Source organism: Puma concolor, chromosome C1 (genome assembly GCF_028749965.1).
Source record: "Puma concolor isolate L17-30 chromosome C1, mPumCon1.1.hap2, whole genome shotgun sequence".
In the NCBI taxonomy this organism is placed as follows: Eukaryota; Metazoa; Chordata; class Mammalia; order Carnivora; family Felidae; genus Puma; species Puma concolor.
The window spans coordinates 100,586,894-100,612,126 of record NC_141674.1 but is presented as its reverse complement, the minus strand read 5'-3'; the positions used below and the strand labels follow the sequence as shown (position 1 = coordinate 100,612,126).

The window sequence follows — 25,233 nt, the reverse complement described above, 5'->3', positions numbered from 1 at the left end:
CCTTGTAGCCTATACAAACATCGAATTCTAATGTTGCACACCTGCAACTTAATGTCATATACTAATTTTATCTCAATTAAAAAAAAGCTCATTTACAATAGTGTCGAAAAGAAGAAAATACTCAGGAATAAATTTAACCAAGGAGGCGAAAGACATTTGCACTGAAAACTACAAAATATGGATTAAAGAAAGTAAAGAAGATGCAAATAAATGGAAAGATATTCTGTGTTTCATGGGTTGGAAAAGTAAAAACGAGTATTGGTGAGGATGTGGAGATCAACTGATGAATGGATAAAGAAGATGTGATTTATATATACAATGGAATACTACTTGGCAATGAGAAAGAATGAAATTCTGCCATTTGCAGCAACGTGGATGGGACTGGAGAGTGTTATGCTAAGTGAAATAAGTCAGGCAGAGAAAGACAGATACCATATGTTTTCACTCATATGTGGATTCTGAGAAACTGAACAGAAGACCATGGGGGAAGGGAAGGAGAAAGAATAGCTACAAACAGAGAGGGAGGGAGACAAACCACAAGAGACTATTAAATACAGAGAACAAACTAAGGGTGGATGGGGGGGGGATGGGGGAGAGGGGAAAGTGGGTGATGGGCATTGAGAAGGGCACTTGTTGGGATGAGCACTGGGTGTTGTATGGAAACCAATTTGACAATAAATTTCATAAAAAAAAAGGATGTGGAGGCAAGGGAATGTAATATTGGTGGGAATATAACATTATAGAAACAGTGTGGAAGTGCCTCAAAAATTAAAAACAGACCTATCATATAATCCCAGTGATCCCACTTCTGGGTGTAGTATCCAAAGGAAATGAAGTCAGTATCTCAAAGAGAGATCTGCATTCCCATGTTTATTATGCATGGTAACAAAGATAACGGAGTCAACCTAAGTACCCATTGATGGAGGGATGAATGAAGAAAATGTGGTATATATACACACTGAAATATTATGCAGCCCTGAGAGAAAAGGAAATCCTGTCATTTTCAACACCACGGATCAACCTGGAGGATATTAGGCTAAGTGAAATAAGCCAGACACAGAAGGACAAAGACTGCAGGAACTCGCTTGTATGTGCCATCTAAAACTGCCGAACTCATAAAAGCAGAGAATAGAATGGTAGTTGCCAGGATCTGGGGGAGGGGATGGAAGAGGGAGATTGTGATCAAAGGGGACAAAGTTTCCATTATGTGAGATAAGTTTTATAGATCTAATGTATAGCAAGTGACTACAGTTAATAACACCGTGTTGCATACTTGAAATCTGCTGAGAACAGAGATCTTAAGGGTTTGCACCATACACCCATGCACACACCCCCCCACCCCCACCCCCCACCCCCACACACACTACACACAGAAAGTAACTATGTGAGATAATGGATATGTTAATTAGCCTGACTGTGGTAATGGTTTCAAAATGCATGTCTATCAAAACATCATGTACACCTTGATGGGGGGTGGGAGGGAGGGGAGGGTGGGTGATGGGTATTGAGGAGGGCACCTGTTGGGATGAGCACTGGATGTTGTATGGAAACCAATTTGACAATAAATTTCAACTAAAAAAAACATCATGCACACCTTAAATATATACAATTTTTGTCAACATAAATAAAGACTGTTTTATATAAAAAGTTCTCGGAGAGAAAAAGCACCCATGATGTGCCCCCACAGAACTCACTGAGTATAACTTGGACACTCAAGGCCAAAGACCATTTTTTTAATGAAACAGAATAACACTTTTCCTAAAAAAAAAAAAAGAAAGAAAAAAAAAAAAAGAAGGAACTTCCATTGATCCACCGTTGGATCACTGCTTTTAGCATGGATATATATAGTTTTCACAACCTCTTCCTATTGGACCATAGCCTGTGTAGAGAAACCAGGAATCACAGCTGAGGCTTCCTGCTTGCTTTGATGAAAACGCCAGTGGATCATGAAGAGGGACACCATCCCAAGTAGGAAATGGTGTCAGGTGGGAGGAAAGCCTGGCCGTGACGAAGATAAGCCTCCACCCTGGAAGCGGGCTACTCTGGGGCCCGGGTATCTGTGGTGCAGGATCACTGGAGAAACACACCAGCTCAACTTCTTACCAGTATTTAGCCTGTTTGAGGCCCAGGTTCCTTGTTTTAAAAATGGGGAGATGACTAGCTGCCCCATAGGGTAAGGACTACATTAGATAAAGTGCAGATAAAGTGCTCACACAGAGCTTGGCAAGAATAACACCGTTTCCATGCATGATTTGTGGAATCTATCTAACCATTCAACAGACCTTATCCCACAGAAACCCTGCTGTGGGCAGACCCCCCCCCCAAACCAAATGTCTTTCTTCTTATTGATGCTTCCTAGATGCCCAAAACAAATTTTATTCAAACTTTCTAAATGTGTTTTTTTTTAGATTCAACCGAAGATTAGAAAAAAGAAAAAAAAGATGGCCCATAAATACCCACTACCAACATAGTAATGAATTTCTTGAGAAGATCATTACCTGTCGGTTGGATCCTCAGAGTTGTTTGATCCGTCTGCTTTTTCGTGATTAAAGTCCAGGTTTCATCTGGATCTTGAATCCATTCGGTTGCCTCACAGAACAGCTGGCCTTGATCGGAGGGCTGGAGCCTCCCTACGGCCAGCCTGAAGGTAGTGACCCCAAGCTTGTTGAGATGCACATCACCAGCGGCAAACCTCTCGGTAAATGAGGGCCCAGGGATCAACATGAAATCCTTGGAGAGGGAAATAATCTCGGTAGCTTGGCTTCTTTCTCCATCCTGGATCAGGTGCCAGGTGACAGACAGGTGGGTATGCTGAGTTGTCGCTTTGGATGCTTCGCACGTAAGTTCTAATGATTCGCCTTCCTTCTTACTGAGAGTCTGGGAACTCATAGTGGCAGAGAGGGTATCTGGAATAACTGAAAGCAAAGGAAAGATGACAACTGACTGGCCCAGGAACCCATCAGACAAGCCTCCTTAGACAAAGATGGTGCCCTGACCCACCATCTGTAAAGCACACACTTTGAGTTGTTTTCCACCAGCCATATGCCTTCCCTATTGCCAAGGGGAACATTGGCATCTGTACAGATAGCCTATGGAACTTGGCAAAACTAATGCCTCGGTGATGTATTGACCCTGACTTTACATTTTTAGCGTAGGCTGTGACCAATTTAGCTACTTAGACACGGAGTATTTAAGACGGAAAAGCACTGGGAGCTAGGAGACCTACATTCTCATCCTGAGTCTGTCCCTATTTGACGACAGGAACTGGAGCAAGTCGCTTCACTTCCTTACACCTTACTTAACCTGCTTCTTTGTAAAGTTCTGAAATAATCTCTTATAATCTATCACCCAGAGCCAAAATGCAACCCTTACCACAATTTTGATAATCACCCTACTCACCTATCATCGCGTTCTTCCTCAAGGGAAATCACACAGCCTATGCTTATGTGAAAGCAACACTTAGATTCAATCAACAAATACTGCTTGAGCAACTACTCAGTGCCAGTCACTGTGCTGGGGGCCGAGGTAGCTGTGCTCATGGAGCTCTGGGTGAGGTAGGGGTCATGTAAGGAGCCAAATATCACATAACCTGGGTGAGTGCTAACAATAGTGATGTGAATAGAGCATCAGGAGGAAACAAAGATATGGGAGCACTGCCTGAGACAGGACAGATTTCACAGAAGAGGGAATACCTAAGATGGGTCCACAAGCATATGTAGGAGTTGGCTAGACTGAAAGACGGGCGCTAAGATATTCTAGGCAAAGGGGCAACGTGGTCATTGCAAGGACTCTGAACCTCTCTCTCTACGTAAATATGCTAGAGGAGAGTAATTGGGGAATCATAATTTCCAAGTTGATGCCTTATCACTGATCGTGCTAATACAAGCTCTTTTACCAAGTTAATGTTCTCCCTCCAAGAAGAGACATGGCCTGGGGAGAACCCTCACAGTTCTGTCTGATCAACGTGCAGCCAGCTATGGACAAGGCCTTCGGAGACTTACACACTATCTATATCTTCATGGCAAGGTTGACTAGAGAGATGAATTGAGAGTTTTAGAGAATGTGGGATACCGATCTGTGACCAATCTGCAACACATCCAGGGGGCCGCGAGGGCTCTCTTGCCAAAGGGCTTGACACAGCGTGAAGGCACGTCACGTTGCAAGGCATCGTGATGGTGGGGGTCTGGCTTGTCGGGGGACCGGCAGGCGCAGGAAGCCAAACAGCTTACCAATGAGTCTAGTCTTCGCACTGTAATTGCCGTAGTATTTTTTATCCGTGTTCGGTGTGTAACATTCATACTCTCCAGAATCCTTCAGCTGGACCTTTGAGATGTGCAACAAGACTGAGTTGCCCCGGACCCTCTCCACGTAGATCCCCCTGCTTCGTACTCGCTGCGCGTACACCGCGTAAGTGAAGGTGGCATCCGCGGTGCTTATGATCTGGATTTCTCGAGTCGGGGCTGTCGGCAGGTAAACAGACCACTGGAAGTGCTGCTCAGAAGGTCCCTCGTAGCCAGTTACATTGCAGACAATGCTGACAGGGTAGCCTTCAGCCCTAAACAGCGGTCCTTTCTGGACCGTTACTTTTCTCTGGCCAATGCTGAGCTTAGCTTGCAAGGAGGAGGAAGAAAGGGGAATAAAAATAGATTAGTGCTCCGGTCCCCCGTGTGCCACCTTATACAGCTCCCTGTATTATAGTTCTAGTAAATGAGATCACAGGTTATTAGCTATAATCAACTCAAATGTTCAACACCTCCTCCAGGCTGAGGAGCAGTGGAATGCCTTCATGAGTTCATTGGGTTTTTTACAACTTTAACTTCCACAGTAATTCCTAGGCTCTTAAAAAAAAAAAAAAGTCAGCTTCACCCGTGTTATGACTGGTAATGCTTAGTGCGCAGTGTTATCTGAGGGCACTTATTTGAAAGTAAATACAATGCATGATAATTCGCCTTTTACATTATCTTACGGGAAGATTCAGCAAGTACTTCCTCCAGACTCCAACTCCCGGGTGCCTGTCAGGCTGTCCTCACAGACATTGCTGGAGAGACAAAGTCTAGGGCACCGCCCACGCTGTCCATGGTGCCCAGCTTTCTTTGTCTCGCTACTTGGTTAGAACTATTTGTAGCCCGTGGCCAGGTCTGATGCAGGACTAGCTAAAATTAGCATCTGAAGAGCGAGGCATTTCCTTTCTATACTGGGGAGGGTTTGGGTTTTTTTTTTTTTTTTTTTTTTTTGTAATTTTTTAAAGAGCCACTGCAGCCTTACTGAAAAGCTTCCTAAAAGATGGCCCATCAAGTCCACCAGGATCTGGGATCAAATTCACTTCAGTTCTCTTACCAGAAGTTTTCAGTTGGGACTACTCAGGAATGCTGCCTGTTGAGACACACATCTCAAGCATTAGGGTCAAAGGACAGAATATGATCAAATGGCGGCATTTTCTTTCTTTTTTAAAAAATTTTTTTAACATTTATTTATTATTAAGAGACAGAGAGACAGAGCATGAGCAGGGGAGGGGCTGAGAGACGGGGAGACACAGAATCTGAAGCAGGCTCCAGGCTCCGAGCTGTCAGCACAGAGCCCGACGCGGGGCTCAAACTCACAGACCGTGAGATCGTGACCTGAGTCGAAGTCGGACGCTTAACCGACTGAGCCACCCAGGCGCCTCAAATAGCAGCATTTTCTTTGCACGTTTTCAAACTCTGGCATTTGGCAGAAATTAAAATGTCTGTGTTTATGGAGCATGTTAATACTAAAGGTTAGTTTGTGTTACACAAAGAACAAAGAGCTAATGACAGGTGCCAAAGGGTGAGCTGGATCTTTCACTGGGGGCCTGGGGGCTGAAGACAGAGAGGATGGAAAGACGTCAGAAGAGTCCGATGGGGAGCAATTGCTGGGATTGTGGAAGGAACAGAATAGAGTTCGTAAGAAGGTAGGGCAGCAGCAGAGTACCCGCTGAATTTTGCAAATCCACAAGAACAGCAGCAAGTCAAGGAGACTAGAGTGGAAGAAAGTGAGAGAAAGGAAAAATGGCCTTACAGAGACCATGAGAAGGCTGAGGATAGGAATTCTGGAACGGAGACAATTCTGATAGAAGGGGCCCTACAAAAAACGGGGAGAAACGGCAAGTGGTTATCTGATGTAGTCCACTACAAATCACAGACTGAATGCTTAATGCAAAACTGGGAAACAAGCAAACCTCCAATCCACCACACACATTTCCCGTAGTAATGAAAATACGCCAATTTATTCATAAATCCTGGTTGATGTCATGTATTTATATGATGTTCGAACGGAAGTTAGAACATAAATATAGGAAAAACATAACTTATTACTTACCAAAACATTACTCAACAGAGACCATTTGAGGCATTTTTGGCAACGCCAGCCAGACTTTGGCACATATCTTAAAGAAATGTGTGCCCGTGCATCAGGCTACCTGTGTAAGGACATCCACAGCAGCACTGTTCGTTGTGGCCCCAGTCTGGACAGCACCCATATGTCCATCAACAGCTGAATGACATGACTGTGGTATGTCCATAAAATGGAATATTACACAGAAGTGAAAGTGGATGGATTGTGACTGGTTGTACTGTGGATGACTGTGTTTAATGAATGATGCAGAATACTTGAGAATCTTTTTGACTATATACAGAGTGATTTCAGTCTTTATAAAAATTTAAAAACAGGTGAAACCACACTAGAGTGTTCAATAAATGGAAAAATAACGGATAAAGCCACTTAAAAAGGAAGAAAAGCTGGGAAGTGGTTATCACGGAAGGCAGGACAGTGATGGTGTGTGCAGAGAGGGTTATGATCTGGATGGGGCATGTGGCAGGGGGGATGGGTGCTTCTAGCAATATTCTAGCTCACGACCTGGATAGTGATGACATGGTTTTTACTTTTTACTTATTTATTACACTGCATGTTTATGTTTTGTTAACTTTCCTTATGTGTTATAGTTCCACAATAAAAATGTTTTTAGAAGGATGGTTTCTGGGGTACCTGGGTGGCTCAGTCGGTTGAGCATCTGACTCTTGATTTTGGCTCAGGTCATGATGTAGGTATTGTGGGATTGAGCTCCGCATCGGGCTCTGGGCAGAGTGTGGAGCCTGCTTGGGATTCTCTCTCTCTCTCTCTCTCTCTCTCTCTCTCTATCTCTCTCTTTCTCCCCTGCCCTCTGCCCCTCCCCTTTTCATTCTCTCTCTCAAAAAAGACTGCTTTTAGAAGTATGGTTTCTAAGTTACCACTAACCTGTTTCTAACACGGCATGTTACCACAATATTATTTTGGTGGCTAGGCAACACTTTTTCAACATTTTCCATGACTTTTCAGAGATGGATACCACATCTGAAATATTTTCTTGCAAAAATCAGCACTCCATTTTCTAGTGCTTTATTTGCCAATCCAATAAATATTTATTCAACAACTTATAGTATTCCTGATACTTCAAGGATCTAAGAAACGAAGATGGGATGGGGATGGTCTTTAACTTTGTGACTGTATAAGTCAAGGAGGGTGGAGGTCATCTCTCTGAGATAGGGAGATGATAACACTGTTCTGAGGAATTTGAAGGAAGGGGGGAAACAGGGAAGGTTTATGGGAGAAAGATGGTATGAGAAGTGGAATTTGGAGAATCAAAAAGATTAGGATAATTTAAGTGGGGAGACTTCATGAGAAAATTGTATGAGTAGGAATTGGAAGACTTGTTTAGGAATTAAGGAGCGATAAACTGGATCAGGGGAAGGGTTACATCAAGATTAATAGAAGGAGACAAGGTTGATAGGAATTTGGGGCCCAAAGCATGAAGGACTTAACTATCATGTCTGAAAGTTTGAACTTGACTGATTAGGTGCTGGAGAATCCACTGGAAGTGTTGGAAAGTTCTTAGGAAAATTAGTCTGACAGCTGTGTAGGATGATGGAAGTTAGAAATAAACATTAGGGAATTCTGGTAGCCTGGGAAAGAAGTAATGACAGCAATAGGAATGGAAAGAAAGGGACTGTCATTTCGAAGCCACTGTGGAGATAAAATCTAGAGAGTTTTTCAGTGCCTTGGATTCTTGGAGGTAGAAGGGGTGGATGGAGATGAAAGGCAGGAAGAAATAAAAAATGATGGCAGGTTTTGTGAGGCTGACCGAGAGTGAAATAGTACTGTTAATAGAAATAAGGGTATCAGGAAGAAACTGTTGCGTGTTCAAGGGTGAGGGAGAAGATAATGTGTTTGATTTTTGAAAATACGAAATTCGGAACACCATTAAGTAAACAGGAAGGATATCCAGCAAGCATTTGGAAATAATATTTAAATATATATATATATATATATATATATATATATATATTTGTACTTTTAAAATTATTATTGTCTTTTTTAACTTTAGAGAGAGAGAGAGAGCATGCAAGTAGGGAAGAGGGGCAGAGGGAGAGAGAGAGAGAGAGAGAGAGAGAGGGAGAGAGAGAGAGAGAGAGAGAGAGAGAGAGAGAATACTAAGCAGGTTCTATGCTCAGCACAGAGCCTGATTCAGGGCTTGATCCCACGACCCTGGGATCATGACCTGAACAGAAAACAAGAGTCGGAGGCTCAGGGTGCCTTGGTTAAGCATCGGCTCTTGATTTAGGCTTAGGTCATGATCTCACGGTCTTAGGATTGAGCCCTCATCGGGGCTCCGCGCTGACAGTGCAGAGCCTGCTTGGGATTTCTCTTTCCCTCTCTCTCTTACCCTGCCCCCCCCCCAAAATAAATAAATAAACTTAAAAAAAAAAAAGGGTCAGAGGTTCAACTGACCAAGCCACCCAGGAACCCCTATATATTGGTACTTACTCAACTCAAGTCTACTCAACTTGGAAAATATTTGTAATCTAATCCTTTTAAGAACTCTGTGATATCCCCATATTTAGCAATGTGAGACTTGCAAATAGTTGAACCAGACTCCAACCCAGCTTTGCAAATGTCAAATCCCTGGCTGTCTCCATTGCCTCTCACTGCTTCTTGTGAATGTCTGCTTGTAACCACCGAGGGTTCTGGGCCAGAGGTGCAGATTCGGTCGCTGACAGGGCTGGGCAATGATAGGGAATACAAGGAGGAAGGCTGAAGAGAGGTAACTAGAGGGTCTCTCTAGTTCAGGGACAGGATGAGGAACAGACCTATAGAAGGAAGAGTGAGGGAGATAGGAGAGCAGCCAGGACACAGCAGCTCGGAAACCAAAGGAGGAAAAACTTGACACAAAAGAGCTTGTCTGGTTGTTGAGCGCTGCTGGGAGGGCAAGGACCCTAAAGGCAGGGCACAGTCTTTTTAATTTGATGAGGAAGATATCAGTGGAAATCTTTGTAAAAAGAGATTTCAATAGAGCAGAAACAGAGGACTTCAAGGGTAAGAAAGGGTGTAAACTACCCAAGACGTCTTGTGGAGACAGGAAGCAGAACAGGGTGGCAGCGGAAAGAGTAGCTGAGAGGGGAGGAGCAGGGAGGGCTGGAAGGACATGTTTAAGGACAGAGAAGGTGCAGAGGGGTAAAGATGGATGACGCCAGAGAGGATGATGAATGGAGGAAGGTCCTCGTAGAGGCGTGAGGTCAAGAACATGAGTGGGAAGGGACTGCTTTCTCAGAGAAGTGGAGCAACCGTGTGGAAGTTTCATAGGTATTTTTAATGCGAAAGGAATGGCTGGCAGAGGTCAACTCAAATGGCTATGCATTGGGACCATGCGCTGAAGCATCTTCTGTAAGGACATTCTCTGTGGGATATATTGTACACATCTCTCCTCCTCCTCAGGGGCAAACTACTTCCGAGGGCTCTTCTGTTGCTTTCTCTTCCAATCAGAGGGTTAGAAATCTTTGCATGGCAGCTCAAATTCCCATTGCCTAACGGGCACACATCTGGGCGCCGACATACTCCACTGGGGTCACACTTTTGAAACACAGAGAATTCTCGGGTACTGGCTTTGTTCAGAAATATCCCCGGGACTGCCAAATTTACGACTACAATATTACTTACATGGAAGCTGTTAGGCTGAATCATATAAAATGGCCCATAATTGACCATTTTTGACACACAAAAACAGCAACTCCAAATGATCCCACTTTACACAAAACCTACCTGGAGAACGTCAAGGAAAGCAGCATCTCTTTCCTTACACGTATAAAAACCCTATACACTTGGAGGCTGAGAGAACTTCCAACCAAAAACATTTTTTTTCTATGCATAAAGTCTCAGTACGATTAAAAAAAAAAAAACCGGCCCCTCCCCAGCACCCTCCCTCCCACCTTAGTGGTTTTTATATGTAGGGCAGTCAGCGTGAGGGGTGATGGATCAGGCAGGCAAAGCTAAGTCCAAGAGCTCATCTACCCATGACATTCACCTTGTCTAGCACCACGTTCTAACAGAACCGATCGGTCTTTACGCCTATTTAAAAAAAATAATTTGGACAAAGTATACATTTGCCAAACAACACAACTGGTCAATTGATCAGGGTTGAATTTCCTTCATGATTTATAATTTTCTCTCCATATGTATAAGGAAGGACAAAGAGTGGGCTTCCAAAGTTCTTTCAAGTTACTTCCTGATTTATGTGTTCTCACATAAAAACTGTGGCTCTACACAAAATGAGTGCTGGATAGTGGGTCAGAATTCAGAAGAAATAAATACAGGGGCGCCTGGGTGGCTCTGTTGGTTAAAGGTCATGATCTCACAGGGAGTTTGAGCCCCGCATCGGGCTCTGTGCTGTCAGCACGGAGCCCACTTTGAGTCCTCTCACTCTCTCTCTGCCTCTTCCCCACTCTCTCTCTCAAAAACAATAAATATTGGGGCGCCTGGGTGGCTCAGTCGGTTAAGTGTTCGACTTCGGCTCAGGTCATGATCTCGCGGCTCATGAGTTCGAGCCCCGCGTCGGGCTCTGTGCTGACAGCTCAGGGCCTACAGCCTGCTTCAGATTCTGTCTCTGGCTCTCTCTGCCCCTCCTCCACTTGTGCTCTGTCTCTCTGTCTCTAGAATAAACAAACATTAGAAAATTTTTATAAGAAAAATACTAAATATTAAAATAAAAGTAGTAAATATACACCTCATATATATTTATAATTGTTTACATGAGTTAAGGAAAAGCTTCCAGCTTCTCTTTTTTGAACCTGCCTACAACCTGCCTTCACCCAGGGCTTCACCCAGCCTGCTCACCAGAAAAAAAAAAAAAAAAAAAAGAAAGCGTGTGAGAGAGTTTGCAACGTCCGACTTGTTGCACAATGTACACTCCGTTTTCCCCAACACACAGGCCAAACACACAGTCCAAATACACAAAGCACATACACTTAAGAATCATACTCAGGAAAAAAAAAAAAAACACCAAGATTCATACTCAACAAGTGACCAGGGCACGTAGGAAGGTCCCCATCCAACTACCCAGCCATCAAAGCTTGCCAAGCCAGTCTGGTGGGTGCCCATCGCCCAGCAACTAACTGGCCCTTGTAATGAATCCTGCAGACCACCTCTTACCCATCAGGCCCCAGATCTGAGCCTTGCCTCACACAATCCAACATCCACTGAACCCAGTTCAGTTCAAGCCAGTGTTCATGAAGCACCCCAATGTGCTGAATGCTGTAGCCTCTCCATGCTTTAGTCACAGCACTCAGTTCCCCTACCGTCACTTGAGTCCCCGCACTAACACAATCTAGTCTCTACAGCAGGAGTTCCCAGCCTGGGTCCACACACAGGATCACAGGGCCCATACACTCCAGTGAAAAACAAAAACCTACATCTTTATCTTCACAAGTCTTAACGAGAACTCAGCATTTCCTTTGGTCATGAATGTAGACAGCAAACCATAGATATTTCCATATCATATTACAGTTGTTGAAAATATCTTGAAATATGATTCATACTCATTCCTGCTTTGAAGTTTGGTGGTTGACAGACCACCTCTAGATCTCCTTATGGAATCCGCAGAGAAGCAGACACATCACTACGTCACTCTTTAAAAATATTTTGATGATTGCATTTCAGCATGACTGACTTCCCCTATAATCCTATGCATTTCATTTTAGGCATTTAAAAAATTATGCTAAGGTGGGTTCTCTAGGCTTCACCAGATGCTAAAGGAACCCATAGCACAAAACCAGTACCTGCTACTTGCTCTGGAAAGATTTCATTCCCAACCCAGGCCATCAGCTTTTCAGTCTACCCCCAAATGTCCCTTTCCTCCACCCTGTTCTAATATGTTTAGATGCTCCTGGGCCATAGCTAAGGCCCCTCCATATGCCCTTTAGCGGAGCCCAGTGAATCTTCTTGGCCCCTTCTCAGTCCCTCAGGTCAATTCCCCCGCTTCAGTTCGTGGGTGATGTCCAGAACCTTCTTTTAGCTTAACCTAAAACTACTAAGTACCCTAATACCTTTTCCTTCCATCCAGCCACATCCCCAAGGCTCACACATCAGAGAAACCTTCAGGCCACCTGTCAGTCTGGGGAGCTGGGCCCTCACTCTCTCCAGGGATGGGTTAGCCCAGGAAGAAAAGGTAAAGGCAGGACCAGCAAAACTGGCAGAACTGGCCCCACAGACAAATGTAAAAAAAAAACCAAAAAAAACCAAAAACCAAAAAAAAAAAAAAACAGTGGGACCAGGTCTGTGGGACTCAACCAAGCACTGCGCCTCCCTGGAACTCGAGGATGCTGAGGCAAACCATGAAACCATTATCAGTAAGTCAAAAATTACTGCCTGTGCCAGAGATGTGTGGCACGGTTTTTCCCGTTAAGTACCAAGTTGTCCTGTTTCACCACCCACCAGCCTCCTGTTGACTAGCTCCGGTGACAACAGAGACATGCACAATTATGACACTTACTCAGAAGGAGAAAGAGAGATGCCACGTATAGGATGTGTGCCATTTGGACCAGTACAGACCTCTCCTGGCGGTGTCACTGAAGTTGTTCAGACACCCAGTGACAAAGGCTGTGCTCTAACTACAAAGGTAAAGAGGAAGCAGTAGTGTGGTTTCCAGCCCACTGAGAAAGACAGATGGTTTGCACAGAGCAAAACCATTTGCATCATGAACTTTTTTGCTAATCACTCAAATCTGGGTGAGAAAAGTTACACTGGGTAAGTAAATGTATACAGATAGAAAGAAGAAAATACAGACCCCATCCTGGCTAACTGCGTATCCTTAAGTAATCACGAGGGAATATAACTGACTAAATAAAAAAAAAAAAAAACAAGCTGAAATTTTCTCTTCTTAGCCCTTACCTGTCTTTCCAACTTGGGAGAGGAAGGGACCGAGAAATGCAAGGACCCCCTGAAAACATGAACCTGGGGAGACATGAGGTGCTGGTAATGTCAGTCTCTGGAACCAGGCTGCCTGGGTTTGCATGCAGATTCTATTTTTAATAGCTCTATGTGCTCGTTAACTTTTCTAACTCATCTACAAAATGGAGATACTAATAGTATGTACCCCATCAGACTGCTGTGTGAATTGAATGAACTAATTCACTTAAAGCACCTAGAACAGTATCTGGTACTTAGTAAATGCTCAGTAAAATCATCTACCATCATGTGACATGTAAGTGAATCTTCATCTGCCCAATATGGGCCTGGCACCAAGGATGGTCAATGAATGCCTAAATATGACAGTTGGCACTGAACCCAGGCCAACTCACCCTAGAAGACAAGATCATCCAAGGATAGGCTCATTGAAGACATTCATTCCCTAGGTCAAGGCTACATCTAGATATGTCAGTAATGAACTTGTCTACTTCAGGCCACAGTATCAGGCAGATTTCTGCTCGTTCCATCCATCCACCCATCCATGCATCCATCCATCCATCCATCCAACTTGTTTAGTACTTCTGTGTTCTGGGTGCTTTGCTAAGTTCTGCACAAACGAAGATGTTAACAACCCAGCCTTTGTTCTCGGGAAACTTCCACCTACTCAGATAATCACAATGCAATGTTTTCGAGCACAACAGTCAATGCAGCTGCTGAAAGGGGTAGGAAAAGTCAGTGGGCAGGAGGCAAGGTCAGGCTGGGCGGGGCTGGGCTGGGCCAAATGAGACAATTAGGAATGAAGAGGGGCAGGTACAGCTGGGGGAGAAGCAGTCTAGTGTGGATACTAATGCACCAGTCACGTTCCCCTGTTGGGGTAAAGTTTGAGGCTGGTATGGAGGAAGAAGGGTCCACAGAGGTAGGCTGGGGCAGATGTTACTGGTAAGACAGTGGTCTAGTTTCATTCTTCTGCATGTCGCTCGCTGTCCAGTTCTCCCAGCACCATTTGCTAAAGAGACTTTTTTCCATTGGATACTTTCCTGCTTTATCGAAGATTAGGTGGCCATACATTTGTGGGTCCAACTCTGGGTTCTCTATTCTATTTCATTGGTCTATGGGTCTGTTTTTGTGCCAATACCATACTGTCTTGATGATTACAGCTTTGTAGTACAGGCTAAAGTCTGGGATTGTGATGCCTCCTGCTTTGGTTTTCTTCTTCAATATTACTTTGCCTATTTGGGGTCTTTTGTGGTTCCATACAAATTCTAGGATTACTTGTTCTAGCTCTGAGAAGAATGCCGGTGCAGTTTTGACTGGGATTGCATCGAATGTGTAGATTGCTTTGGGTCGTATTGACATTTTAACAATATTTATTCTTCCGATCCGTAAGCATGGAATGTTTTTCCATTTATTTATGTCTTCCTCAATTTCCTTCATAAGCTTTCTATAGTTTTCAGCGTACAGGTCTTTTACATCTTTGGTTAGGTTTATTCCCAGGTATTTTATGGTTCTTGGTGCACTTGTAAATGGGGTCAGTTTCTTTATTTCTCTTTCTGTTGCTTCATTATTGGTGTATAAAAATGCAACCGATTTCTGTACATTGATTTTGTACCCTGCTACTTTGCTGACAGAGAAATGTTTTCAGGGGTCAGAGAAATCCTATGGGAACTCACTGTACTTTTTGTAATTTTTTTTCTATAAGCCTAAAATTAGTCTAGAAAATAAAGTACTTAAAATATTCCTTATACTGTATCCATAAAGTGTATGCATTTTGTATTTTTAAAAATTTTACCTTAGTAAAGCTGATTTAAATATCAGGGGAAAAATAATAAATGAATAAACCTTGATCAACTCTGTAAAAAAAAAATATATATATATATATTGAGGACAAATAGCTAGAGATGCATTTGAAATTAGAAGGTAGCCTCTGATCTGAGTATCTTCTGAGGGATGCTGGAGCTGGGTGGAGGTGAACAGGAACACGATTGGCTATCACACAAGGTAAGTTAGGTGAGGTCACCTGGGAGAAATACAAATAAAGAGATGGACATTTGAAGGAGGGAGAAGGCATAGCTGATTTGAGGATAATGGGAAATGAGGCCAATCTTTAGGGTAAAAGCAGCATTTAAGATAGGACTTACTTTCCCAGTGGCAATTATAGTACGATAGGGTAACATTCAACAAACTCGGGTCTGGAAGCCTCTAGCTTCTACCCTTTTTTTTTTTTTTTTTTTTTTTTTTTTCAACGTTTTTATTTATTTTTGGGACAGAGAGAGACAGAGCATGAACGGGGGAGGGGCAGAGAGAGAGGGAGACACAGAATCCGAAACAGGCTCCAGGCTCCGAGCCATCAGCTCAGAGCCCGATGCGGGGCTCGAACTCACGGACCGCGAGATCGTGACCTGGCTGAAGTCGGACGCTTAACCGACTGCGCCACCCAGGCGCCCCGCTTCTACCCTTTTTTAGTTTCCACTTTCTCTCCCTCTGGTGTTATTTATTGGTGATGATACCTAACAATTAGCTCTCCAATGTTAGTCAACCTATAAATATTAATGTGTTTAGTGAAAAGCTCCATACTTCCCTTTTCAAGGTACTATGATGCAAGGGTTGGAGATAAAACAAGTGGAAGACGAGCCCTTCCCTCCAGGAACTTGAAATCTAGTTTAATAAACAACCATAGACAAGAAGCAGTAGACAGTTGGCATGAGCTCCTAATCACGTGGGCCTCTCCACAGCAACGCTTGAGTGTCCTCACAACATGGTGGCTGGCTCCCCCCAGACTGAGGCCAAGGAGGAAGATGTAGTGCCTTTTATGGCCTAGTTTCAAAGTTACACACTACCATTTCCACCCTATTTTACTTGTTAAAAGGGAATCATTAAGTCCAGCCCACACTCAAGGGGAGGGAAATTAGGCTGTGCGTTTTGAAAGGAGGAGTGTCAAGAATTCATGGACATTATTTTAAAATCACCACAAACCTACACCTATATTCAAACAATTTTTAACACTTTTTCCATATGTGCTTTATATATGTGCATGAATATGTATGTATTTGTTTGAAAGAAAGAAAAAAAAGGAAGGAAGGAAGGAGGGAAGGAATGGGAAGGAAGGAGGGAGGGAGAGGGAGGGTAACCAAATAAGGCAGCGTGTGTTGAGTATCCACTTTATGGCTCAAACGAGAAATATCCTAAGAGTTAATAGGCTGGAGAGGCCACTGTAGGCAGGGAACAGCCATAGGTCATTCTGAAAAGGCTGGTTTTAAGTAGGTCCTTGGGGATCTGTATGATTCAAACAGGCAGAGGAGGGAGGGAAGGAAATTCCAGTAGGGAGAAATGAAATGTACAAAGATACAGAGGCAGGGATGTGCAGGTTATATTTAGGGAGCAGTTAAAGGATAGTTTACCTTGAATGGGGATTTCAAACTACTCTCCAGGCTGTTAACTGTAACATCAATGGGGCTTGAAGTACAGTAATTTGTTCATCATTTCAGTTGGAGAAGTCATGGGTCATCCCCAGGCACCAAAATTTTAGGCAAACACACTATGAGTTAGTTATTGCTGTGGAACAAACCACAAAACTTTGGTGGCTTACAACAGTAAACATTTCTTTTTGTTCACAAGCCTGTGGGTCACCTGTCCAGAGCCGGACGGTCTAGAACAGCCTTGGCTTGCATCCCTCGCACTCGCTCTAGTAGGCTAGCCCAAGCAGGTTTTTATGGTGATGTCAGGGGGCCAAATAACTCATGGAAACACAACAGCGCTTTTTAAAGCTTCTACTTTCATCATGGCTGCTAACATCCCATAGATCAAAGCAAGTCACGTGGCCAAGTCCAAATGCAAGAGATAGGTTAACAGCCTCCATCATCTTTCTAGTGAGGAGAACTGCAAAGTGACAGGGCTGGAGGACAGGTAAAGAACTGGAGGCACTGATGTAATCAATCTGCCACATGCCCTGAAAAAAGAATTAGTTTAGAAATGGGCATTGACCACAGAGACGATCGTTGCCAATAATACACGGTATCGGTATTCCTGAAATACATTCAACCAAATAAATACGATGCGACTTCTCATTTCTAGCCATTGCCAGAAAGAATGGTTTTTTTCCCCTTTTCATTTTGGTGGCTCCATTTCTGCCAGAATTAACACTGACTGAGTGATGTCGCTTCTTTTCTGGAGAGGAAAAAAGAAAAGAAAAAGAAGCTTTCCGTTGTCCACAGGGGGAAAAAACAAGAAGAAAGAGAGCCAGAGAGAGTGTTATTCCATTACCTGGGGAATCACTGCATTGTAATTGTATCAGCTGAAAAGAATGTAAAAATGTACTTCCTGAATCAGATGGAGGGAGAGAGCCAGTAATGGACAAAGCAACACAGGAATGTACAAAAGAAACAATTTTGTTCCAGTTCCTGGAAGATTAATAAGAAGAAATGTGTGGGGGTTTTTTGAGACTTGAAATGCACACGTAGCCCACAAAATCACAGCAGCTAGATATGTGGCCTCCTCTCTGAAGCATTCAGGCCCCAACATATTTCAACAGGGACCTTTTACATGTAGGCTTTGTGCAAGATATTTTCATATACACGATTTTATAGAATAGCTCACATCACCATGTGACAGGTATGACTAATCCCATCTTACAGATGAGGAAACGGAGGTTCAGAGGAATCAACTGACCTAGCCAAGATTGTATGGCTAGGAAATGGACGCCTATTTGCTCTTGGCTGAGTGGTTTTTATTTTTTTTAATTTTACCTCCAGTACAGTTAACATTCAAGTGTTATATTATTCTCAGACGTACAATATAGTCATTCACCAATTCCATAGATCACCCAGTGCTTATCACAATAAGTGCACTCTTTAATCCCCATCACCTATTTTACCCATTCCCCCGACCCCCTTCCCCTCTGGTAACCATCAGTTTGTTCTCTATAGTTAAGAGTCTGTTTTTTCGTTTGTCTCTTTTTTGCTTTTCGTTGTTTCTTGAATTCCACATGCGTGAAATCATATGGTATTTGTCTCTGACTTATTTTGCTTAGCATAATACCCTCTAGATCCATCCATGCTGTTGCAAATGGCAAGGTTTCTTTCTTATGAGATTCCATTGTGTATGTGGTGTGTGTGTGTGTGTGTGTGTATACATACACCATATCTTTATCCAGCCATCTATTACTGGACCCTTGGGCGGCCTCCATAATTTGGCTATTATAAATAATGCTGCAATAAACAGGGGTGCATGTATCTTTTTGAATTGGCGTCTTGATATTCTTTAGGTAAATGTCCAGTAGTGGAATTGCTGGATTGTAGGGTAGTTCTATTTTTAACTTTCTGAGGCACCTCCATACTGTCTTCCACACTGGCCGCACCAGTTTGCATTCCCACCAAAATGCACGAGGGTTCCTCTTTCTCTACACCCTTGCCAACATTTATTTCTTGTGTTTTTGATTTTAGCCATCCTGACAGGTGTGTGGTGAGAGTGCTCTTGCTAGTATACCTTTCTGGCTTGCCGTTCGTGATTCCAGAAGGCAGAGTGTGGGGGGAGATGGAAAAGAAAAACCCCAAGGGGTCAGTAGGAAGCTCGTCATGATTTTACTTGTTTGAGCTCTTGCAACTTAGGTCAGATTGAGGGCCATCCCACAGGTGTTGAATTTGCCAAGGCAGAGGAAGCCTGCGGACCGAGCCTACATTCGTGGAGCACCCAGCAGTGACCCCACAGGAAGGGACCATACTGACCTCAGTCAACACCCTTGTGAGGCAGAGGAAGAAACAGGCTTTGAGAGGGCCCAGCTGTGACCTGGCCCCACGATGGAGAATGATACCCAGGTCTCTTCCCACTTGCCTGGCTCCACCAGGAGCTGACAATTAGTTAACCAAGGCCGAAGAGCTTTTCATGGGGCATGGAGACTCCTGTCTGTGGGGCAAAGGCTGAACTGGACTTCTGTGGGCAGGGGCAAGAGCCAGGGCGTTGGGTGGGGATGCGGCTTGGGCGTAGAAGATGGGGAGTTGGGGACGGTAGCAGAAGAGAAAGAGCAGCAGAAGGGATTCCTAGGCCATCTGCCGTCTCCAGATACTCCCTTGCTAAGGGCTAGTCCTTAAATTTCCTACCAGGGAGTAACTGACAGCTGTGTCTCATCCCCCATTTGTATGCGGACCATCACATACACTTCCAACCCCACCTTGTCCCTTAAGTGCCAGCCCAACCACCTTGCTGGTGGAGAACATGTCCATTTGAAGGTCCTCCAGGAAACTCAGACTGGAGTCTGAAGCTGAAATCCTTGTTTTCTTGTTCACACTTTGAGTGTCCGACGTGGTTGCATGCGCCTGTATCCACCCAGACCCACGCTCTGGCCTCCACACTCCACATCCGGTTATAAAGTCCTATCGGCTCTTCCTCAAATCTTTGAGGAGTCCATCCTACCTGCTGCTGTCACAACCGGGGGCCTCGATTTTGCTGCTGGACTAACACAGTTCAATTCATCTCCCAGCCTTCCCTGCACACCACCCTCCCCGCTAACCGGTTAATGTAACATAGAAACCTAGCCAGGCATTCTCCTGATCAAAGTGTTTCGGCGGCTCCTCAAATATTTCTAGAAGATCAAGTCCAAACTCCTTGACTTGACCTTTATGAGCCAGCCCTTGTCAACTCTCTGCCCTTCAGACACAGAACGGTGTCTTTCTGCTGGGTCTTACCATTGTTTCCCTCTTTAACTGTGCAGATACTAACTCCTCTCCTTGGAACCCTGCCCCCTCCCTACCTGGGAAATACCTGTTCATTCAAAACAATTTAAAATCTAGGCTTGTAGATTCTGTCATTTTTATATGGTAATAAAATGAATTATTTATGTGCCACCCTCTCCTACAAGACCTATGAAATTTCGTAGTGATAGGATCCAGTGCTGACTCATCTATCTAGTCAACAAATACTCAATGCTTAAAATATTCAGGCTCTGTGGCTGGTGTACTGATTTACAACATGCGCAGGAATTTCTCCCTTACCCACGGCTTTACTTTCTGCAGGCACCTGCAGCCTTTTGGAAGCAGGTGATCCTCCTTCTGTCACACCGCCACAAGGTCAGTAGTAGCCTAACGCTACATCACAATGCTGACATCCGTCATTCACCTCACTTCATCACAGGAAGGAGAGTTACCGGACAACAAGATATTTTGGGAACAAGAGAGACTACATTCACCTTTTGTTATCGTATATTGTTATCATTGTCCCATCTTATTAGTATTTATTGTTGTTAACCTCTTATTATGCCTAATTTGTAAGTTAAACTGTATATATGTACACATAGGAAAAAAACATTAAGTATACAGTTTGGTACTATCTGTGGTTTCAGGCGTCCTCTGGGGGTCCTGGAATGTATCCTCTGCAGATAAGGAGTGGGGGGCATGAATGTATAGACTTTGGAGTCAGAAAGGTCTCAATTCAATTCTTAGTTCATTTGAGCAAATTAATGTGTCGTAATTTCCTTATTTCTAAGAACGGGAATATTAACAGCAGGAACTCTATCATCTGAAATGATTAGAGCTGTTGGTCAATGAACAGAAAATGTCAGGTAAAGTTGAGAATTGGAAAAAGATTCCTATGTACCTTACGCATGTTATTTTCAATTGGAAGAAGATTCCTATGTACGTTATGCATGTTATTTTCAATTGGAAAAAGATTCCTGTGTATCTTACATGTTATCTTCACCTCAACCAACATATTCATTCACCAATCTCTCGACATAAGCCCAGGTCTTTCCTTGGAGCATGGGTCTGTTTTCCGGAGGCTTCTAACCCTTTCCTGCAGAGACCAAACCTATCATGTCTAGTCTAAAACTTTAAAGTTTGAGTTCTTTCAAATGAAGTAAGACCTTACGATTTCTTTCAAATGAAGAATTTAAGAAACATTTGCGAAGCCAACAAAGTACAGAATCTTTTCCACATTTTCGTGATTTGTCCGCCATCAGTCTGTAACAGTTTTGCCTGGACCTACTGATAGCATTTTTTTTTTTTTTAAAGCAATTTGTCTCGGTTGAGCCTTTCCAGAATTCATCTTACTTTTATCCACACTTGGTTGGCAAGCTGGAGCTGCTGCATGCAGTGAAAAATATGCAGATTATGACCTGCTGAATGAGGGGGCACGAGCCACACACGTGGGGTCAGCAGGTAGCTTCCTCAGCATCCAAGCCCCCCAGGGCCGCTTTGATGGAAGGTGTAGTTTCCAGACACTCACACAAAGGACGTAAAGTCACAAGATTTATTACTTACACATCCCAGCCAATGGGGGTGGGGGCACCAAGCTGGGGTTAGGGTGGCCTCCGTGCCAAGGTCACGGGTGAGCACGAGATAGAGAGCAGGGGAGCAAACCCCTATTAACTTTAAGGAGCTTGGGGTGGAGGGTCTCACTCCAACTTTTCCAGGGCTTCACTCTAAATGGTTATTTTAAATTTTTATTTATTTTTGGGAGACAGAGAGAGAGAGAGACAGCAGGAGCTGGGGAGGGGCAGAGGGAGAGGGTGGGAAGCAGGCTCTGTGCTGATAGCAGAGAGTCCGACGCGGGGCTCAAACCCACACACTGCAAGATCGTGACCTGAGCTGAAGAAGTCGGACGCTTAACCGACTGAGCCACCCAGGTACCCCTGTGACAAAATATTTTAAGTTGTTCAATAAATAACTATGTGAGCTTCTGAAATTACAAACACGTGTATTACAGGGTCTTGTTCCCAAAGAGCCCCTCCAAGTGGCTATTTCAAAAGGTGTCCAGAGAAACACAAAGCGGGGACTGATGGCAGGATTCCTAAACTCAAGTCCTTCCCTAAGTGTCCAAATTCTGGGTGGGAGTAGGGTCGTCACCTGTAAATGTCTAGGCGTCTTGTCACCGCACCTCTTTCTCTGGCACTCACATCTCAACTGGTGGCCGTGCAATGGACTTACGTAATCACAGGAGCCACACTGGTGGCACAAACAGGTTGGAGGATAATCAGGACGGCGAGGGCTGAGGTGAACGTCGCCGCTGCAGGTGGAACTCAGGTGTGCCCGTGCAGCCGGCGAGCCTCAAGTGGCGAACGTATTAATCATGTCCTTCTATGTTGTTTTCTGAGACTCTGATATCTAGGGCCTCGTTGACCCTGGAGACCGCTGCTCCCAGAGCCGGCCAGTTCCTAGAGAGAGGAACTGATTCACTGTGAGCATGCCTTGCACGCACAAAGCCGCGGACCCAGAGCCCACGCCCCCGCCACCTTCTCCAGCGGCACCCACACTCAGGACCACTGTCTCCTGCCCTCCTCACCCCAGGGCCAGGTACCAGAAAACTAGGTTTTCTGCACCCCAGAGCCCAATGAAATTAACCAAACTGTGGACCCTGCCTTGCCCGTTCTTCCCCGTGAAAACCACGATAAAGGCTGCTGCCTGTGCTTCTCCCCGCCCTCCGCCTCCTGATGGACCCTGGTCTCGGCCGTGTGGCCTCCCAGCGTGTGGCACGGTGCGCCCCCTCCTCTTGGGATCGGTGAGTATAAAACAAACTAGCTTTTCAGCGCCGGTCATCTCTTGTTCTGCTGGCCCTGTAACACCTAATAATAACAAAACCCGTAAGTTAAAAAAAAAAAAACAGGGTGCGACGTACAGTGGTCTGTGGGTCAGAGTTAATGAGTGGCTTTTATCGGGAAGATCCAGTTACACGGAGAGCAGTTAAGACAGCGTCTGCTGAAGCCACCGTGGGAAGACTGGAGGTACTTAACCTGGTGCACGGCATATTACAATAACCCCCGTGTTTGCTGTTGCCATGATGAGGCCCCTGGGGCCACAGCAGCGAATGGGCCCTGCCCTCACACCACTTTCAGGCTTCCACAGCATTTGTCAGGGGGCCCTCAGCTAGCCGGGAGGAGCAGAAAAGGCTCCCTGGGACCCAAGTACAAGTTAGCCAGGCAAGCAAATGGTATGTGGGCAAGCAAATGTTTGTTTTGTTTTTAATTTAAATTTTTTTAAATGTTTATTTACTTTTGAGAGAGACAGAATGCAAGCAGGAAGGGACAGAGAGAGAGGGAGACACCGAATCTCAAGCAGGCTCCAGACTCTGAGCTGTCAGCACAGAGCCCGAAGCGGGGCTCGAACCCACGAACTGTGAGATCATGACCCGAAGTCGGACGCTTAACCGACTGAGCCACCTAGGCGCCCTGTCGTATTGTCTTTGATTTAAACTGAGGTAGGAACAGGTTCGGTCATCGGTAGGGGGCTGCTAAAACCCAGCTGTGACTATGTCACATTCTGATGTGAGCAGAACCCTCCCGGTTCACCGAGAAGCATGAGCGACGGGCCATCCCGCACAGTAGGCATTAATTGTGCATTTATACACTGCATGTACCTTCTACATCCTTAGGCAAGGTCAGTAACTGGGACGCAGACCCGGCCCCTGAAGACCTCACAGAGAAGCTCCCTACCCAGGACACTAGGGGACCCACAGGGGAGTGTGGGGTGGGGGGCAGAGACCAGCAGAGAGTTGGGGCTCCAGAAGCCGGTGGCCTGGGAAGGAGCACTGTTTTTCTATCACAGGGACCGGCACCTTCTGGACCAGTTTGGCTCCAGACTGGGTCATGAGTCAGAAAAGCCGTTGTGTTCCAGTCACGATAAGGTCACAGAACCTTGCGTTTGTTTCCTCATCCGCAGAAAGGAACAACGTCCAACTTCCCCCTCTAATGACGAGAGACCCATAAGGTCATGAGAACTTACCAAAGAACCAGGAGACCTTCCTCGGCAACAGGATCCTGGCCCCCAGCTTTCCGTGTGGTGGGGCTGTCAGTACTGATCCTGTTAAATCCACTTCTATCTTTAGTGAAAACCTACAACGTTATCGCCACGAGTCAGAGAGATCGGAAGGTGTTAAAGCTGCCACTGCCATTCGGCCGTGATGCCTCACGCAGAGGGGACCAAAAGGTAACGAGACCAAGTTCCTCACACGACTTCAATTTAAATTAAACTTCCTTTAATGAAATAAAAAACAAACGGTGCATTGCATAATATCTGTGGTCACAGTATAAAACAATACAATTAGTTCATGTAACATCGGGTATGGACAAAAATACACGAGACCCTTTCTTTGTCTACGTAAAATCTGGCAGATCCTTCTGTGCGACGCTAAGAAAGACAGAGAGTCAACTTTTTTTTTTTCTCCTCCTAGCGATCTGCGCGCAATATTTATCACGGAGAATTTGGTCAAACAGCAGAGGAGGACTTACCGAAATCCCAGATCCCTTCTTCCTCTGCTGCCATCGGTGACGCTAAAAAAAAACACAAGTTTTCTGAAAGTAGCAAGTTGTGTAGTATTGCTTATTATTCCTGCCCAAAAGGCTCAGTCTTTGGCTCACGGATGTCAGTGACAAAATCATGGCTGCAGGCAGTCTGTAAAGCAAGAAGCAAGAGCCACCGGGGGAAACAGACAAGGGTCTGGGCAGGAGGGATGTCCTTTGCCAGGATCTTAAGGAAAAGCCACGTGGGGGGGGGGGGGGAGGGGGAGGGAAACACACAAATAAATACATTTCTAAATTAACATTTAAATCCAGTTGGTGAGTCAGAGTTCCATCGTCCCATGAAAAATCCGAAGCGTTGTTAAAAAGTCAGAGTTTGCATTTTTTTTTCTTTTTTCTTTTTTAAAAAGTGAAAAGTGGTATGTAAACATCATAAAGTAAACAATTGAAAGTAATTTTGAGGCTTCTATCTGAACATAGCTTAGGCTCTTCCTGGGGGCTGTTTTTATGATTAGGAAAAAAAAACAAACAAACCCAAACTGTTTATAAAGTTTCTTTTTGTTGAGAAGTGCAATTTCATCTGTGTGAATTGTGGCTAGGTTCTTCTTCTGTTCACACCAGTGCCTCTGGCAGGAACCCCCTTCCAGAAGAGCACTTTGGGGGGGGGGGGAAGCCGTATTTGGTACAGCAAGAGAGTGTATCTCACATATTTAAAAGGACACACATTCCAGGCCAGTTTCTGGCCCTGGATGGAGTGAGGTCCCTGGTACAACACCCTGGGATTT

At 44.6% G+C, this 25,233-nt stretch overlaps 1 protein-coding gene and 1 long non-coding RNA gene across 2 annotated transcripts in view; one reads left to right on the top strand and one right to left on the bottom strand.

Annotated features, from left to right (window-relative positions):
* CD101 (CD101 molecule) overlaps window positions 1–15,000 on the bottom strand; it is a 40,626-nt gene extending 25,626 nt beyond the window's left edge. The window contains exons 1-3 of the mRNA XM_025928100.2: window positions 12,815–15,000; window positions 4,230–4,610; window positions 2,499–2,915 (exon numbers count right to left, since the gene is read on the bottom strand). Coding sequence (XP_025783885.1) covers window positions 2,499–2,915; window positions 4,230–4,610; window positions 12,815–12,857 — 841 coding nt within the window. The 5' untranslated portion in view covers window positions 12,858–15,000. The remainder of the gene's footprint in view (window positions 1–2,498; window positions 2,916–4,229; window positions 4,611–12,814) is intronic.
* Window positions 15,001–22,219: 7,219 nt separating this feature from the next.
* Window positions 22,220–24,221, top strand: LOC147578283 (uncharacterized). Its single transcript, XR_015255032.1, has 2 exons — window positions 22,220–22,713; window positions 24,037–24,221. It is a non-coding gene; the product is annotated as an uncharacterized LOC147578283 (long non-coding RNA).
* The last annotated feature ends 1,012 nt before the right edge of the window (window positions 24,222–25,233 follow it).